At 51.3% G+C, this 17,469-nt stretch overlaps 5 protein-coding genes across 5 annotated transcripts; 3 read left to right on the forward strand and 2 right to left on the reverse strand.

Annotated features, from left to right (window-relative positions):
* Positions 1 to 303: 303 nt before the first annotated feature.
* COCCADRAFT_91164 (uncharacterized protein) lies at positions 304 to 5,695 on the reverse strand (the record flags this gene model as incomplete). The annotated part of the gene is made up of 2 exons (XM_007712192.1): positions 304 to 1,569; positions 1,616 to 5,695. The coding sequence occupies 2 exons, from the start codon at positions 5,693 to 5,695 to the stop codon at positions 304 to 306; spliced, it is 5,346 nt and encodes a 1,781-aa protein (XP_007710382.1).
* Positions 5,696 to 6,218: 523 nt separating this feature from the next.
* On the forward strand, positions 6,219 to 7,715 carry COCCADRAFT_91087 (uncharacterized protein; the record flags this gene model as incomplete). The annotated part of the gene is made up of 1 exon (XM_007712193.1): positions 6,219 to 7,715. One exon carries the CDS (start codon positions 6,219 to 6,221, stop codon positions 7,713 to 7,715), a length of 1,497 nt encoding a protein of 498 aa, XP_007710383.1.
* Positions 7,716 to 7,795: 80 nt separating this feature from the next.
* On the reverse strand, positions 7,796 to 8,250 carry COCCADRAFT_35142 (uncharacterized protein; the record flags this gene model as incomplete). Its single annotated transcript, XM_007712184.1, has 3 exons — positions 7,796 to 7,850; positions 7,896 to 7,996; positions 8,065 to 8,250. 3 exons carry the CDS (start codon positions 8,248 to 8,250, stop codon positions 7,796 to 7,798), a joined length of 342 nt encoding a protein of 113 aa, XP_007710374.1.
* Positions 8,251 to 8,755: 505 nt separating this feature from the next.
* COCCADRAFT_91121 (uncharacterized protein) lies at positions 8,756 to 13,234 on the forward strand (the record flags this gene model as incomplete). Its single annotated transcript, XM_007712194.1, has 2 exons — positions 8,756 to 13,126; positions 13,184 to 13,234. 2 exons carry the CDS (start codon positions 8,756 to 8,758, stop codon positions 13,232 to 13,234), a joined length of 4,422 nt encoding a protein of 1,473 aa, XP_007710384.1.
* Positions 13,235 to 13,910: 676 nt separating this feature from the next.
* On the forward strand, positions 13,911 to 17,359 carry COCCADRAFT_3438 (uncharacterized protein; the record flags this gene model as incomplete). Its single annotated transcript, XM_007712160.1, has 2 exons — positions 13,911 to 17,164; positions 17,239 to 17,359. 2 exons carry the CDS (start codon positions 13,911 to 13,913, stop codon positions 17,357 to 17,359), a joined length of 3,375 nt encoding a protein of 1,124 aa, XP_007710350.1.
* Positions 17,360 to 17,469: the final 110 nt, after the last annotated feature.

A 17,469-nucleotide genomic window follows, 5' to 3' on the forward strand; every position in this document is an offset into this window, starting at 1 on the left:
GGGGGGGGGAGGGGGGTATTATTAGATACTTTCTCTCCTCTTTCCATAGTAATGTCCTAATGCGGTAATGAATATTAATTCTTGAGAAAAATTATGGGTTGCTGTCCTTTGTGAATGCATGTAGATACAAATACTCCCGCCGTAACAATGCATGCTATGATGTGACTAGATGAAGTAAGGAGGGGGTATTCAGTTGTGGAAAACAAAAAAAAAACAAGCTAGGGGACAGACATTCATCACCCTTGTAGAACTTACTACATGGCAAATTGAACATGGTCCCACCACACTTCTATTCCGAACTCCTCAGGTAGGCATGGCCATGATGGATCCCCATCCACCACCTGCCGGCCCCCCGCCTCCGCCTCCACCTCCACCCCTGGGTCTACTACTGGCCCCTGCAGAAGCCCTACTGCTAGACCCCCTGGCCGCACGCTTCTTGACCCCACCAAAGCTCTTGTTACCAAAGTTCCCCGATGCCCTCTTCTTGAACGTCCCCTTCTTCTTGTACCCCGATCTTGCTGCCGGTGCTTTGGCTGCAGCCTTGGATACAGGAGCTGCTCCCCCACCCAGCTGCGTGTATCGGTTGTTGAATTCTGCCACGTCTGCGTTTGGAGCGTGGTTGAAGTGATGGCTTGTATGTACCTCGCCATCATCGTCGTCGTACTCGAGATCGCCGTAGGATGAATCGTCTCCAAATTCTTCGGTGTTAGCGACATCTACTTCCTCTACGTCGTCGTCGTCATCGTCGTCGTCGCCACACAGATCTACAACAAGCCGGTGGTTCTGGTCATCCACTTCCTCGTCATCGTCGTTATCATCATTGTCATCATCGTCAATTTCATAGACGGTCCGAGAGCTTTGAGCTTGCTTGTTGCGAAGCTGTAGATTGCGAGGAACTGGCGTCTCGTCTCCATAAAAGTTCCTTGTGTTGTTGATCAATTTCAAGAATGACTTGCCGTAACGATCCACCATCTCAGGTCTGATACCCGGTATGGTCTTCATTTCGTCTAGATTTCGTGGTAGATCTAGACCCATTTCACGAAGTACCGTGTCTGTGAAGATGGCTTCGCGGTGACCCTTCTTCTCTTGTATGCTTGTTCTCATCCTCTTGGCCCCGGTCATGAAATCTCTCAAGACATCGCTTTGCAGCTCAGTGAGCTCGGCAGTCCGCTGGTCTGTAGTGATGGGAGTTCCGAGTTTCTTCGCTTTCGTTGCTTTCAATGGCTTGGCCACACGTACTGGCGCAAAGCCATCATCGTCGTCAACAACAAAACCGTCGGCTTGGAAACTACGATTGGCCTGTTTGCGGGTAGGATGGCGTGGTGCATCAAAGACATCTTCATCGTCGTCATCTTCATCCTGGTTGTAAGCAAATGACCTTATCTTTTGCTTATTCCCGCGCACAGGAGAATCGACATTGGTTGATGGGAACTGTGTTTGCTGTTTCTTCGTCTTCTTTGCAGCAGGCGCTTTCGAAAATGCCTTCACAGATGCTTTGCCTGGTGAACTGCGTACTTGCAACTTCAGCTGCTTCCGCCTAGTTTCGTAGTCGTTGCGTGTCGAAGCAGGCTAAGAATGTCAGTAAGTGAAAGATGCATCATCATAGAATACATACATGTAAGTAGCTAGTCGCAAACCCGCTCTTGTTCACCTTGCTCTTTTCTTTGAGATCACCAGCATCCAGCAGTTGTTGAAAGATGCGCTCATTGTCACCCCTTTCTAGGTCCTTACCGTAGCCCCATCCGTATTCTTCCAATCCAGCACTCTTGATCTTGGCACTGCCGGCACCACGGAAGGCATCTACGCATTGGTGCATTGTGACATTTTCCTCATGGATCTGGCTGACAAGCTTAATGGCCATAGCAGCGTACACTGTAAGGTCCTTTGTAACGAACGTGGCATCCGACCGGCAGTTATCACATGTCGAGTTGCACTTCGAGGGATCGAATGCTTCACTAAAGTATCCGAGTACTTGAGCGCGTCGACAGTCGGCTTTGTTCTCGCAGTATTGGATCACAGTTCGCAGCATGTCGCTTAGTCGTTGCTTCTGCTCTCTGCTGCCATCGCCCTCATCAATCATCTTGCGCAAGATCCTCGAGTCCGCATACTGATAGTACAGGTAACACTCTGACCGCTTACCATCACGACCAGCACGACCAGTCTCTTGATAGTAGCCTTCCAGACTCTTTGGTAGCGAGTGATGAATGACATACCGTACATCAGCTTTGTCAATACCCATACCAAAGGCGATTGTGGCCACGATGACATGATATTCGTTCTTCTGCCATTTGCGTTGAACCTCAGACCGATCGGCCGAGTCCATTCCGGCGTGGTAATGGTAGGCACGGATACCCATCTCAGACAGCTTCTGGGCTACTTGCTCGCAGCTCTTCCGTGATAGGCAGTAGATAATACCAGACTTTCCGACATATCGCTCCTTGATCAGATCCGCAATACTGTTGATGATGCCTTTTGCTTTCGGTAACACTTCATAGGACAGATTGGGGCGATTGAAGCTCTGGGAGAATTCCCGGCAACCTTGGATACCAAGATTGGATACCACGTCGGAACGGACGAGTTTGGTAGCAGTTGCAGTTAGCGCAAGCACCGGAACTCCAGGAAACTGTCGAACAACGTCTCCAAGTGCTTTGTAGTCTGGTCGGAAATCGTGACCCCATTGGCTGACACAATGTGCCTCGTCGATGACAATCCTGGCAAGGTTACCCCCAGAATGCAATTGCTGGAAAGCACTAATCATCCTCTGGTTCTTACTAAGCATCTCGGGTGTCACGTAGAGTATCTGGATGAACTTCTGAGGATCCTTTTCGCGCAAGGCGTCCATAATCATCCTCTTCTGAGCTGCGGTTGACTCTCCGTTGATGAGAAATGCCTGCATGCCGAAACGCTGTTTGCAAGCCTCAACTTGGTCTTCCATCAAACTCAATAGCGGAGAAACAACCAAGGTTACCCCGTGTGTCTTGCCCGAAGTGATAACTGAGGGAAGCTGGTAGCAAAGTGACTTTCCTCCTCCAGTAGGCATTAGCACAAAGCAGTGATCGCCAGCTAGCGTGGTGTTAATAGTCTCCAATTGCCCAGGCCGGAAACCTCTCAGACCAAACCGACGAATGAGTGCCGTCCGCAGATCTTGGGACCAACGAAAGTTCATTCCAGGGTGATTCTTGGCCGGCATATTCAGTTGCGGCTTCTTTGGTGATGTTTGTTGGTTTTGTTTTGGTGCGGCTTTGTTCGGCGAAGCTTCACGGAATACCTCGCGAGTGTTTGTCGACGGGTTGGCTCCTCCTGTTCGTTCACCTTTCCAATTGAAGTTGCCTGGTACCTGGTTCTCGATGTTGTTGACTTCATGGAGAAATTCATCGTCATCCGCGCCAAACTCGTCGTCACTTAGCTCGATTGGCTGATGGAGCTCACCCATATGATGAGTAAACAGGTTTTCATCGTCCTCAAATTCCATGTCTTCGAAATCATCAGGCGCTTCATGATGGGCTACTGGCTTCGACTTTTTCGGCGACCGCCGATGTTCCGGTGTCTCAGGTATGCGGTGAGATCGATCTTTCGGCATGTGGTTGTGCATACCTGTCGCACCGTTTTCCGTGCGGGAGCGAACACCAAGATTTGGAGGAGGTAGCGGAGAGGCAACCACCTTTTCCTCGGCGAATCGTATGCGGCGAGTTGGTGTAAATACCCCTTCAACAACACTGTCGCTGTGCTTAGGATACTGTGTTTGAGGGATCCGATGTGGCCCTGAATCCTTTGAATTATCAAGGAATGATCGCACTGGGCTCGTTTGAGTTGACTGGATAACCACGTTGCGGCTGCTCTTCGGCTCTGCCTTTACGACAGACTTGGGTTGCTGCTTGATGGCCGCCAGATCCAGCAGGTAATACATTTGGATCTGGATGTCCTCAATCATCTTGAAGAGTCTGCTGAGAGTTTCACCATCTGCTGCGTCAAACTGACCCATGTCCAAGTCGTCTTCAAGTTTTTGCTTCACCTTTTGCCGCTCGTTCACAAGGTCACTATGTTTGGTCTTCAAGACCATCAACTGCTCTACCGCGTCCTTCCGTGAGCGAGCGCGTCCCATCCTTTCCTGTTCGCTAGGGTCGGGTACACCATGCTCGGAGATATGGGCAACAAAGGTAGCGCGGGCATCTTCCCATGCTAGCCTCGCCGTGCGGAGATGGCTCTCCAACCTTTGACCCTCAGTTTTCAAGAATGCATCGATAGTGTTTTTAATGGCACTCTTTTTTTCCTTTGATAATTCTGACGAGCTTGGGATAGGCTTGCTGGGAGCGGATACTGGCAGAGGTGCAGATTTGGTATTCTTCTTAGGGGATTGCGACTTCGCTGGGGTAGGAATGGAGTCTTGCTCAGGTTGGTGTGGACTAGGACTTCGCAAGACCTTCACTGGAGAACGTATGGGTAGCTGCGTCTGGCTCGCAGACACAGCTGGATTTGACACTGGCGTCTTTTCACGTAGCCTTTGTTTCGAAGGCGTAGGTGATTTTGTCCGGGCTTGAGTGTCAATGTCCATCTCATCTATCACACCAAAGTCTTCGTCTTCAGAGTCCATCACCGCATGTTCAACTCTCCTGGTAGTAGGCGCGCGCGTACGACCCGATTTAGGTACCGCAACTTCGGCTGCGTTAGGCCTAGTCTTGCTAGGGCTAGGGCTACGAGTCTGCTTCCCCATCTTGCGAGCCGGGGCATTTTCTGAAGGCACACGGCTCAACGGTTTACGCTTGCGCGGTTGTGTAGACACCGCCTGTTCTGCCTCTGCTATCCGTCGCTCCTCCTCTTCTATTTGTAACATTGCCTCCATATCATCGTCCTCAGTGTCCGCAGCTTGCTCTGGTAGAGGCTTTGTAACCCCTGCGACAATCGAATATGGTGGAGGCGGACTATCCGGAGCCATGACTATGTCTTCGATGTCAGGAAACTCGTCATCGTCGTCGTCGGGCTCTGAGGCGAGCGTAGGGGCAGCTCGAATCGGCCTGGGAGACTTGGCCTGCCGGAGGTCTGCCTCAAACTCATCGCTCTTCCGTTTTCGTCCTTTGGGGGTGCGCATTGGAACTGGCGAAGAGGGAATCGTATCATCTCCAGTAAGGTCAATGGAGTCAACATCAATCGGCTCCATGCGACTCATTCCAGCAGTGCCATACTGTGAAGCGGGCACTTCCATATGTCCGTTGATCTTCCTTGAGGTTGTCGGTCGATCTCGAGTGCTTTCCAAACTGGCCCTTCCCGGCTCGGCTGTGGTGTTCTTCCCATTCCTTGTCCTGCTTGGGGACGTCGAGTACGATACATGGTCCGGTAACCCCGCTACAATGAGTCTGGGTTTCCCGCTTGCAGACGTAGCCCTCAGTCTTGCCATATCCGAACTCGTACCCTCAGCCTCTGGAGGGTTGTGTATATCGATTGGCCTCGTAGGAGCGAGACTGCGGGGTAGAATGGATCTAGCGGTTTGAGGTGCTGATGGGGGCGCTGGCACGGAGGCAGGCTGAGGTTCATTGTATGCCGTTTGCGCGTCCGAGTGCGAAGAATGTTGCAGTGAGATTGTCGCCGAACTCGTAGGCTCAGCGCTGGCTTCGTATGCCACGAGCGATGATGCGGGAGGAATAAATGGCTTCTCGTTAACCAACCACTGGAGGTTTTTACTAAGATTGTTCCGAGGCATGAGAGCGTCGCATCGTCGGTGTGAGAATCCGCATCGATGTTTTACACGTGCATCCACAGCAGCGTCACGTTTTAACGGGCGTGGTGTGGCGACATCACTATCCGCATCCTTGACCGTGTTATGCTAAGTCCGCAACACGCGCCGCGCTAGCGCCAAGTCACGTGTAGGCGTCCCCTCAGACTAGGATCTTGCATTCTCTATTACATATCATCATGGACGATAATGGCACCATCACGGCTTCGGTCTCGGCAACCTTTGACACTCGCCCGCATCCTCAAATTCCTGGATGTATGCCGTTCGAGTGTCACTTACAGAACCATGAAATGCTACCAGTAGTCTCGTAAGCTGGCTTCAATCGGAATTAGGCATCCTTCGGCTTCAAAGAACCGTCGTAGTAAGAGTCATGTGCTCTTGTACCACTCACGTCTCCACCCCACGGTAGGCAGCATAGTTCTTTTCTTAGGCACACCGCAATCACACCGCCATCCCAGAGATTGTTTGCAAACAACGCCAGCCCCGTATCATGGAAGTTCAAAGCCAGGAACCATTCAATCAACTCGCCGTGGAGATTGCAAAGATACACGTGCAGCCACCACCCGAGGACGTCCTTCCATCTGGCGATACATTGAGCAGTGCTCGTTCCAAGCTCCAAACTCATCTTCCCGCTAAGGGAGTAGGTCTTGAAGAAAGCATACGGCACCTACGTCAAGACCTAGTTCCGGCATTCAACGCCTCTTCTCGCTCCCCTAATTACTATGGTTTCGTAACTGGTGGAGTCAACCAGGCAGCGGCCCTTGCCGACAATTTGGTCACAGCATTCGATCAGAACGTGCAGGTGCACTTACCCAATGAGACCATTGCCACAGATGTGGAGGATCGGGCACTGTATTTGCTTTGCGAGCTGCTGAACTTCGAGCCCTCGCAATGGCCGCATCGGATCTTTACTACGGGTGCTACAGCAGCCAATGTTCTAGGCCTTGCTTGTGGACGGGAATATGTGATTGCTGAAGCTTCTGCACACCGTACCGATGCCGAGAACAGCGTTGGCGAAGTTGGTATCGTAGAAGCTATGCGCAGGGCTGGCATCGACGACATCCAAATCTTGACTACTGTACCACACTCATCATTAAGTAAAGCTGCAAGCATTCTGGGGCTTGGGCGAGCAAGTGTCAAGTGCCTAGGTCGCTCAGACGCACCGCATAAATTCGACATGCAGCTACTCAAAAAGTCATTGGAACTACCAGGTGCCGCATCAATTGTCGTGGTATCAGCTTCCGAAGTCAACACAGGTGTCTTCGCTACTTCAGGGCTAGAGGAGATGCAAGAACTTCGCAAGCTATGTGACATGCATGGGGCATGGATACATGCTGACGGCGCGTTTGGTCTTTTCGGTCGGATCCTTTCATCCCCTGCCCACTCTTCTATCATAGAAGCATGTGCCGGCTTGGAACTTGCGGATTCGATAACCGGTGATGGGCACAAACTCCTCAACGTGCCCTATGACTGTGGCTTCTTTCTCTCCAGACACCGCGCCATGGCTGAACGTGTATTTCAAAACCCCAACGCTGCCTATCTTGCCTCCGGCAACGGCCCCGATACCATCATGTCACCACTGAACATTGGCCTGGAGAACTCTAGACGTTTCAGAGCTCTGCCGGTGTATGCGAGCTTGGTGGCATATGGAAGGGACGGATACAGAGACATGCTTGGGCGCCAAATCCAATTGGCACGTGGAATCGCGCGATATATTCTGCAAAGCAGCCAGTATGAGCTTCTTCCTCAGAAAGAAGCCTCTCATGAAGATATTTTGAGCGGAATTTTCATCATCGTGTTGTTCCGTGCAAAGAATGAGGAACTCAACAAGCAACTCGTCGACAAAATCAAGGCAACAAGGAAGATTTATGTTTCTGGCACTTCGTGGGAAGGAAGGCCGGCATGTCGTTTCGCAATATCAAACTGGATGACGGACGTTGACAGAGATTTGCCAGTCATTAAACAAGTATTACAGGATATTGCCTAGGAAAAGAACTCGTTATTACCCTACATCAATACACGTTTTCTATGTGTGATAGACTGGTGCTGTGCAAAACATCAACCTTCTCATATGTCTTCAATTTTATACACCTCGTATGCAGGCTCTTCATATGGATGTGCTCTGTCCAAGTCAACATTTGGTACTTCACTGCATTGGTGGACTCACTTCTTTAGTGCTTCGACAGCCTTGACCGCTGCATCATGGCCCAGACACAGCGTCTCTACCCTGTATTCATCGACCTCTTCTAGCTCACCAACTTTCCCGATCTGCCCAAACATCGTCAGTCTCGTGCTTTGGCTCTACATAGGCATATAGAAAGTTCAACACAACTCACATTTGGATTGGCGGCATCACCAGGCCTGAACTGTCCGGTGCCCCTGGTACAGAAGCATACCTCGGTATATCCACCCGGACCTGGGTAGCGTCCTGCACCAGAGCTGAAAACAGCGGTCTTGCAAGCGCTCAGGGCCGAGGGAGGCACGAAGAAGACAAGCTTGAATTTTTGGAGGGCAGATGCCATGGGGACAGGTATAGCAGGATGATATGAGAGAGTATGGCAATGTTTTTGGTGATACTGAGATGAAAATGTTTGGCGAGAAGAGGCTGAGGCTGGTCAGGCCATGATAAATACATCTACTGACCACAAGTGACGCTGTAGTGGGGACCGACATTGTCATTGTGTCACCTGCGGCGCCCTACACAAAGTTGACATGTTGACATCGGGGTCATGATGCCTATTTCGTCCAACTAGCAAGCAGAGTTTGTTTGCAATTCTCGATGACTTAATGGAAACGTGATAGTGGACCACCAATAGCCAAAATATCCCTTCTTGTTGGAGGGGCGGGCTATGTCGTTCAGGTCCCTGAGACCAAATGGACGCGTGGGGCGGCGCGGGGTTGACCCGTGCTTAGCGTGGTTTCCTCGAAAACAAACAATGGAAGGCGCAGGGCAGCAATCAGTCAGAAGACCCGAGGGACACACGGCCTCTATATCACGACTAACATACACGCACAGCGACACCGACAATGTCTTATGAGACGCCCAGGAAGTCGACGCGCGCCGCTGCGACACGCCGAAAGGCACCCGTCATTGAGGAATCAGATGGCGAGGAGAACGGGACACCAACCCCGGAAGTGAAGGAAGAGGAAGAGGAGGAATTCACACCAGCACCTGCGCCACTCAAGACTGGACGAGGGAGGGGGAGACCAAAAAAGGCTGCGGCCCAGGGCGAAGATGCAACACCCAAGCCAGCTGCAAGGCGGCGGCCTCGCATTACCGAGTCTGCGGAGCCTACACAAGCATCGAGTCGTGCAGTGGAGAGCACCGGGGCCTCTTCGCCTCCCAAGGCAATGCCCAAGAAGCGTGGGCGGAAGCCTCGTGCTTCAGTTGCCCCGGTGGAGCCAGTCGAGGAATCGTCCCAGCTACTCACACCTGACCCCTCTGTATCCCCTGAACCCGAGCAGGCCTCAGAGACTACAATCGCACCTAGCTCGCCTCAAGCCGACGTTGACGGCGATACGATTATGACCGACGCAGCGCCTGTTCCTGAACCACAACCAGAGATTGAGCCAGAGACAGAGCTTGAGGCAAAGCCCGAACCCGTTGCTGAAGTTACACAAATAGAGGCGAAGGAGGAGACCCCCATACCAGAGCCCGAAGTGGAGACTCAGCAACTAGAAGAACCGCAAGCTCCGGCCAAGGCATTGGAAGATGCCAACACGCAGCAAACTATGCTCGAACCCATTGATATTGTGGTCAAGAGACGAGCGGCTGCCATACCCTCTTTACATGAGCCTGCCCCACCAAAGCAGCGCACAGTAATCACCTGGCTTGTTCTAAACAACTTTAAGAGTTATGCTGGTCGGCAAGAAGTGGGCCCATTTCATGCCTCATTCTCTTCGGTCGTAGGGCCCAATGGTTCAGGCAAGTCCAACGTCATTGACTCGCTACTTTTCGTCTTTGGTTTCCGCGCAAACAAGATGAGACAGAGCAAGCTCTCGGCCCTGATTCACAACTCGGCTGCGTTTCCAAACTTGGAATTTTGTGAGGTCGAAGTCCACTTCCAGGAAGTAAAAGATCTTCCTGACGGTGGGCATGAGGTTATCCCAGACTCACAGCTCGTGATTTCGCGAAGGGCTTTCAAGAACAACTCGAGCAAATACTATATCAACAGAAAGGAGTCAACTTTTACTATTGTCACAAATCTGCTCAAGGACCGAGGGGTTGATCTGGACCATAAGCGCTTTCTCATTCTCCAGGGTGAAGTCGAGTCTATTGCACAGATGAAACCAAAAGCCCAGGGCGAGCACGATGACGGTCTTCTCGAGTATTTGGAAGATATCATTGGCACGTCCAAGTACAAGACACCGATTGCAGAGTCGGAAGTAGAAGTCGAAACTCTGAACGAAGTCTGCCGGGAGAAGAGCAATCGCGTGCAACACGTGGAAAAAGAAAAGGGTGCTTTAGAGGAGAAGAAAGACAAAGCTCTAGCATATATCCGGGACGAGAACGAGCTCGCTGCGAAGCAGTCCACTCTCTACCAGATTTACGTTTCTGAGTTTGATGATCACATCCAGGTCACCCAGGAATCCGTCACTCAGCTGCAGGCTCAGCTAGACGAGGAACTCCAAAGACATCAGGGCAGCGAAGAAGAGATCAAGGAACTCGAGCGTCGGTACAAGAAGGGCGCAAAGGAATGCGAGCAGCTCGAAAAGAAGAATCAGGAATTTCAGAAGGAAGTAGCTCGCATCGACAAGGAGTCCGTCAAGTTTGAAGAGAAGAAAAAGTTCCTAGCGGGCAAGCAAAAGAAACTCGAAAAGACCAAGGAAACGAGCTACTACGGCCGCTCGGAGGCAGAGAGCCTCGCAAAGCAGTACTCTGATGATCTCGAACGTTATGCCGAAGAGATTGCTGAACTCGAGGAAAGCATGAAGGTCGAAGGAAAGGAGCTTGAGGCTATTCGAAAGAGCTTGGCAGGCAAGACGCAGGGTCTTTCGGATGAGATTGCAGCAAAGCAGAAGTCTTTGGAGCCTTGGAAAGCCAAGATCAACGAGAAGCAATCAGCCATTGCTGTCGCGCAAAGTGAACTCGACATTATGCGTGAGCGCGAGAATGCGGGTGCCAAGGGTATCGCCGATGTTGAGGCCAGAATTGAAGGCTTGGAGGAAGCCAAACAGGCCAAGGCTGCAGAGCTTGACGAATGCAAGGCTGAAAGGAAACGAGTGGAGAAGGACATCCAGAAAACGCAGGCCAAGCTCGAAGAGGTTACGCAGAAAGAACCTTTGTTGAGGTCGAAGCTTTCTGGAGCACGAGCAAAGGCTGATGAGGCTCGTGCCAGTCTTTCCTCTGCTCAGACTCAAGGCAATGTCTTGACAGGTCTTATGCGCTTGAAGGAGTCTGGACGTATTGACGGCTTCCACGGTCGTCTTGGTAATCTTGGTACTATCGATCAGAAGTATGACGTTGCCATATCGACGGCCTGTCCGCAGCTAGACAACATGGTTGTTGATACTGTGGAATCCGGCCAGCAGTGCATTGAATACCTACGAAAGAACAACCTTGGTCGCGCCAACTTCATCCTACTGGACCGTCTTGCCAAGCGCGACATGTCGCCTGTTCAAACTCCAGAGAACGTACCTCGTCTCTTCGACCTTGTCAAACCCAAGCATGAAAAACTCAGACCCGCCTTCTTCCAGGTCATGACAAACACACTTGTAGCTGAGGACCTGGACCAGGCTGAGCGTATCGCGTATGGTGCCAAGCGATGGCGAGTGGTTACCCTAGATGGCAAGCTCATCGACACAGCAGGAACCATGAGTGGTGGTGGAAGTCGCGTGGTAAAGGGCAAAATGTCATCCAAGCTTGCGTCAGATGTCTCAAGGGACCAAGTTGCCAAGCTTGAACAGGATCGCGATACACTGGAGCAGACCTTTACAGAGTTCCAGCAAGAGCTGCGCGAGTTAGAGACAAGCCTGCGAGATCTCAACCAGCAAATTCCTGAGCTGGACACCAAGGCACAAAAGCTTGCACTCGAGTTGGAGAGTTTCGACCGCAACATTCTTGACTGCCAGCGCCGCATCAAGGAGCTGGGCAGCGAGCAAGCGTCTACTAAGACGGATAAGGGCCGCATCTCATCACTAGAGAAGAGCATTGCTTCGATGGAGAAGGACGTTTCCAAGCTCGGCGCTGAGACAGAAGACATTGAGGCAGAGATCAAGGCTCTACAAGACAAGATTATGGAGATTGGAGGTGTCAAGCTGCGAGGTCAAAAGGCCAAGGTTGATGGTCTGAAGGGCCAGATTGATACGCTTACTGAGCAGGCTTCAAGCGCTGAGGTTTCCAAGTCGAAAGAGGAGAAGCAACGCGCCAAGTATGAGAAGGCACACAACGACGCCATCAAGGAACTGGAGAAGCTTGCCACCGAAGCCGAGAAGGTTGAGGGAGATATGGCCTCTCAACAACGGGATGTCTCTGGAATACGACAACAAGCTGAAGAAGCACAAGAGGAGCTTGAGGCCAGGAAGGAAGAGTTGCAGGTCGTCAAGAATGAGCTTGATGAGAAGATGACCGAACTCAACGAGACACGTGCTGTCGAGATTGAGATGCGCAACAAGCTCGAAGAAGGACAAAAGACTCTCCATGAATTCCAGAAGAAGCAGGCCTACTTCCAAGACAAGTTGAGCAAGCTTGCGTACAACAGTGTAACAGACCTGGGCGAAGAGCAAGAAGGCGGCAGTGGTGGCGAAGGTCTACCTTCCTACAGCAAAGACGAACTCCAGGATATGGACAAGGCTACTCTCAAGGAGCAAATTGCGCACCTGGAGAAGAAGAACGAGTCTACACAAGTCGATCTATCTGTTCTTGCTGAATACCGCAAGCGTGTGGAAGAACACGCTGCACGCTCAGCAGACCTGGCAACGGCTGTCAGTGCACGTGACGCTGCAAAGCACAAATGCGAAGAGCTTCGACGCCTACGCAAAGAGGGCTTCAAGGAAGGCTTCGACATCATCACGGCACGCCTCAAGGAAATGTACCAAATGATTACCATGGGTGGCAACGCCGAACTTGAGTACGAAGATACGCTTGATGCCTTTTCTGAAGGTATCCGTTTCTCCGTCATGCCTCCCAAGAAATCTTGGAAAAACATTAGCAACTTGTCTGGTGGAGAGAAGACGCTGTCATCTCTTGCCTTGGTATTCGCACTGCACCATTATAAGCCGACACCTTTATACGTTATGGACGAGATTGACGCCGCGCTGGATTTCCGAAATGTGAGCATTGTCGCGAGCTACATCAAAGAGAGGACCAAGAACGCGCAGTTCATAGTCATTTCGCTTCGAAACAACATGTTTGAACTTGCAAGTCGGTTGGTTGGTGTTTACAAGGTCAACCATATGGTAAGTTGCACAATGATAAACTTATGGTGGCTTGAATCGTGGCTAACAACGCGACAGACAAAGAGTGTTACGATTGAGAACAAGGATTATATCAACGCCCAGGCATGATGGGAATGAATAGCAGCGTCATGCCTTCTCAATATAGGCGTTTGGGTGTTTGGAAAATGGTATCACGAGGGATGCGTTTGGTATAGAGCAAGTTGGGGTTATGATACCACAGGGAGATGTCCACGGCTTGGTACTTGACGACTAACGCAATTTTCATGTTGTTTTTTCTTTTATGACTGTACCCATTAGATGTTTGTTCAATATGAAAATAACGTTCAAATTATCGTCGTGATTGTTTGTTGACTGTATTATATCATGCGGAGCGGAGGCTGATGTCCGCGAACCTTCGCGCTAATCGGACCGCTCATTGAACGACGCACGGGCCCATTCGCCGCAGCCTTCGAACTTGTGAACCGCGACTCCTCCATCAGTTGCACACGACAACGAGCCCGTTGGCCACACCGACTGCGGCGAATCGAAATCACCAGGAGATACATCGGAATCACAGTCGCGACGAGTGCACCAACCGGGCCGATTGCCTTTACCACGTGTCACTGGATTCCGAGCGCGGTGGCAGCGTGAATGACGGTACGCGCACCCCTCGGTCCTTCACCCGCCCCGCGGTGCATACTTCGCCTTTGCCCATAATTTACGCGGCTGCAATTACACCAGAATCGATAGCGAACTTCATACAGTCTGACTTCACCCTTTGAAGACGCCCGCATCGCACACGACCATGGACGACGAGCACAACCCAACGGCGAGCAGCCACAGCGACGCAGCGGAAGATGAAGACTTTGCAAGAATCATGCGCCAGGCGCAAATGGGGGCGGCGGAAGGCGAAGAGGACTTGCTAAGTGGCATCGCCTCGCGTCCACTTGAGGCTGGCGAGAAGGCGGATGATGCCGTGGATTACGAGGATATTGGCGACGATGATCTGCCTGAAGAAGAGTTTGAGTCGGGCGGAGGCGATGATGACGCTGGTATCAACTTTAGCGGAACCACAATGCAGGACTCCGGTGGCACACTCGATAACGGCGATGTGGATATGGATGATTTGTTTGGCGATGGCGATGCACAGGATGACCTTTTCGGAGACGACCCAGATCATTCGGATCCTACACGGGAAAATACACAGCACAAAGACGACCCACTCACATCCATCGAAGATCTAGTCTCAGAAGGCTTCAGCGTGGCTGGCCAGGACAAGTCGCAACAGAGCAGCCGCACCAATGCACAAACGGCGACTCAGGAGGAAGAGGAAGAGGAGGAAGACCCAGAAGTACGTGAACAGCTGGCTCTCTTCGCCCAATCTCTTCGCAAGAAGGACGAGTTGGCGGATGCACCTAAAAAGACATCAAGAGAAGAATTTGAGAAGATTTGGCCCAACTTCGAGGCAGACAAACCACCACGTTTTTTTAGCCTCGTACCGCGAAAACGCGCCTTTTACATCCCAAAAGTTCCGCCAAAGGCACCAAGGCCGTTCCAGATGAACAAACTTACTCTGGATATCGCACCAGACCAGGAGAAGAGTTTTCGATTACATCCCACAACCACCGCCAAGTCCGGTCGGCAACAAGAGGAGGAGCAAGGTGGAATCATACAAATCACGAGCACTACAGAAGATGACGGTGATGGGAACGAGCAGATGGATTTCGATCACTTCGATACGATTAACGATCACGAAATGATTGGCAATGTATCATGGAGCGACCTCAGAATTGCTTGTGAGGACTGGGAAGTTCCAGATGACTCAAACGCTGCAATCCTTTCCGAGAATGGTCAAGCACCAACTCCACCTGATAGTGTCAATGCTGGGCAGTCACCAAACAAGAAACGCAGACTCGGAGACCACGACCAGCCCATTCAATTTTCTGTGTACGATCACATGGATTTGCCCACTTGGGACGACCCTGAGCTGGAAACAGCGAAGTTGTCAAAGAAGATTCTCTTGGATATGAACGACCCTCATCTCCTGCTGGACGTACAACAGCCGAGTGCAGAGCCTCCAAAGCCTCGAACATTGGGTCTGGGACTCAAGCGTGATAGTCGCGGTAGTCTCGCGAATCCAATGTTCAAGCGCTACAATATTTCCAATGATGAGGCATATGACGCGCTCAAAGAGAGCAGTCAACAGAAGGTTCGTAGTACTATTGGACACATGAACGTTGAGCACAGTCTGCCCGCACTCAAGTTGCAGTATCCGTTCTACAAGGTTGCACTTTCTGATCGCGAACTTCGGTCCTTCCATCGGCCCACTATTACGTTCAAGCCTGGTGAGCGAGCCAGTATCTCGTCACTCAAGTCAGTCAAAAGGAAACACAAGAAAAACCTCAAACCATCGGAGGCCTTCGCCACTGCAGAGGACCTCAACATTGGTGACAACTCAGATCTCCTCCTCGCCGAATACTCGGAAGAGTACCCTACCACTTTGTCCAACTTTGGCATGGGCATCAAGATTCTCAATTACTACCGACGGAAAGACATGGAAGACACGGCACGTCCGAAGCCAGAAGATGGAATTGGAGAAACATCGATTCTGTTACCGCAGGATAAGAGTCCTTTCTCTCTGTTTGGCCAAGTTGAGCCAGGCCAGCAGGTATTGACGCTCCACAACGCCATGTATAGAGCGCCAGTGTTCAAGCACAAGCCTGAAGAGACCGATTTCCTTGTTAGCAGAAGCTGGACTGGGGTTAATGGCCCCAGATACTACATGCGGACTATTCCCAACCTTATGGTGGTTGGCCAGCAGTTCCCATCCGTCGAAGTGCCCGGTACGCATGCCCGAAAGGTTACTGAAGCATCGAAGAAGCGACTCAAGATGCTGGCGTTCAGATTGTACCGAAAGGGACAACAGAGAGGAGCGCGACAACCTTGGGTTAGTAACGAAATGATCAAGCAGCATCTTCCAGGTACTGAAATTGCGCAAAATCGCTCTCGAATGCGCGAAATCATGAAGTACCAGAAGGACATTGGTACCTGGGAGCCTGTGCCTGGTGAGACTGTGCCTGAAGAACCAATTCTACGCACTTGGATAAAGCCGGAAGACGTTTGTCTTATTGACTCCATGCATGCTGGTGACAAGCAGCTTCAGGATGCCGGTATCAAATCGAATGAGATCCGTGATGACGATGATGAAGCAGACAACGAAAACGCTGATGTCAAGTTGGCACCATGGAACACCACGAAGAACTTCTTGAACGCATGTGCCGGCAAGGCGATGCTGGAGCTTCATGGAGAAGGCGACCCTACTGGACAAGGCTTGGGTTTCAGTTTCATCAAGGTCTCGATGAAGGGTGGCTTTAGGGATGTTGGTGAGAGTGCCGCTGATCGACTTGACAGCAAGAAGATGAAGGAGCTTGGCGGTCACAGCTACAACGTACAGCGCCAGCAGGTTATGTATGAGAACGCCATCAAGCGTATCTGGAACAAGCAGAAAGAGAGTCTGTCTGCTCAGAACCCGCCTTCCGATACCGAGGACGATGTCGATACGGCCGTGCCTCGCAACAATCTCCCACGCCAACGCTCTGAGATGGGAACGCCAGCTACAATGCGCCATGACGATGAGACAATGTCACAAATGTCTCGCAATAGCAATGCAGACAATCGCGGCAAGAAGCTCAAGATCACACGAACTATCAAGAACAAATACGACGAGTATGAGGACGTCACGGAAATTATCACAGATCCAGCTGTCATTCAACTCTACATCAAGCACAAGCGCCAAGAGCGTCTGCTGAACATGCGTATCGAAGATATCAAGCCCACCGGCGACCCCGAAGTAGACAAGGCCCAGCAGATCAAGCTCAAGGCCGAACTTGCCCGTCTGGCCCGCAACATAGAACGTCGCGAGGGCCGCGAAAAGGCAAAGGGTCTACACAAATCGCAGACAGGAGAAGGAGGCGTAACCGGTGGTCCAGGAAAGGGTGGAGCAACACCTCGCAAGTGCGCTAACTGCGGCGAGGTGGGCCACATCAAGACAAACAAAAAGTGTGTTAACAAGTTCTCTGAAATTCCTCTCACTCTTTTATCATTTGGATCGTTTTTTGCTAACAATGTTTCAGGCTATGTCCTCTTCTTAATGGCCAGAGGAAACAAAACGACACTTTCAAGGATGCGAATGCTGCGTCACCGGCTACTGCTACTGTTCCTGCCACTCCTTCTTTTGCTGGTTCGCCGTCTTGAAATCGGGAGCAGTCTTGGAGATCGTGTTTATGGGTCTATCTCTTATCGCGATGGTGTAATGGCGGTTCCGTGGCACTGCTACTCGTCAGCTTTGCGTTCACGTTGGTATG

This window comes from Bipolaris zeicola (assembly GCF_000523435.1).
Source record: "Bipolaris zeicola 26-R-13 unplaced genomic scaffold scaffold_40, whole genome shotgun sequence".
Lineage (NCBI taxonomy): Eukaryota > Fungi > Ascomycota > Dothideomycetes > Pleosporales > Pleosporaceae > Bipolaris > Bipolaris zeicola.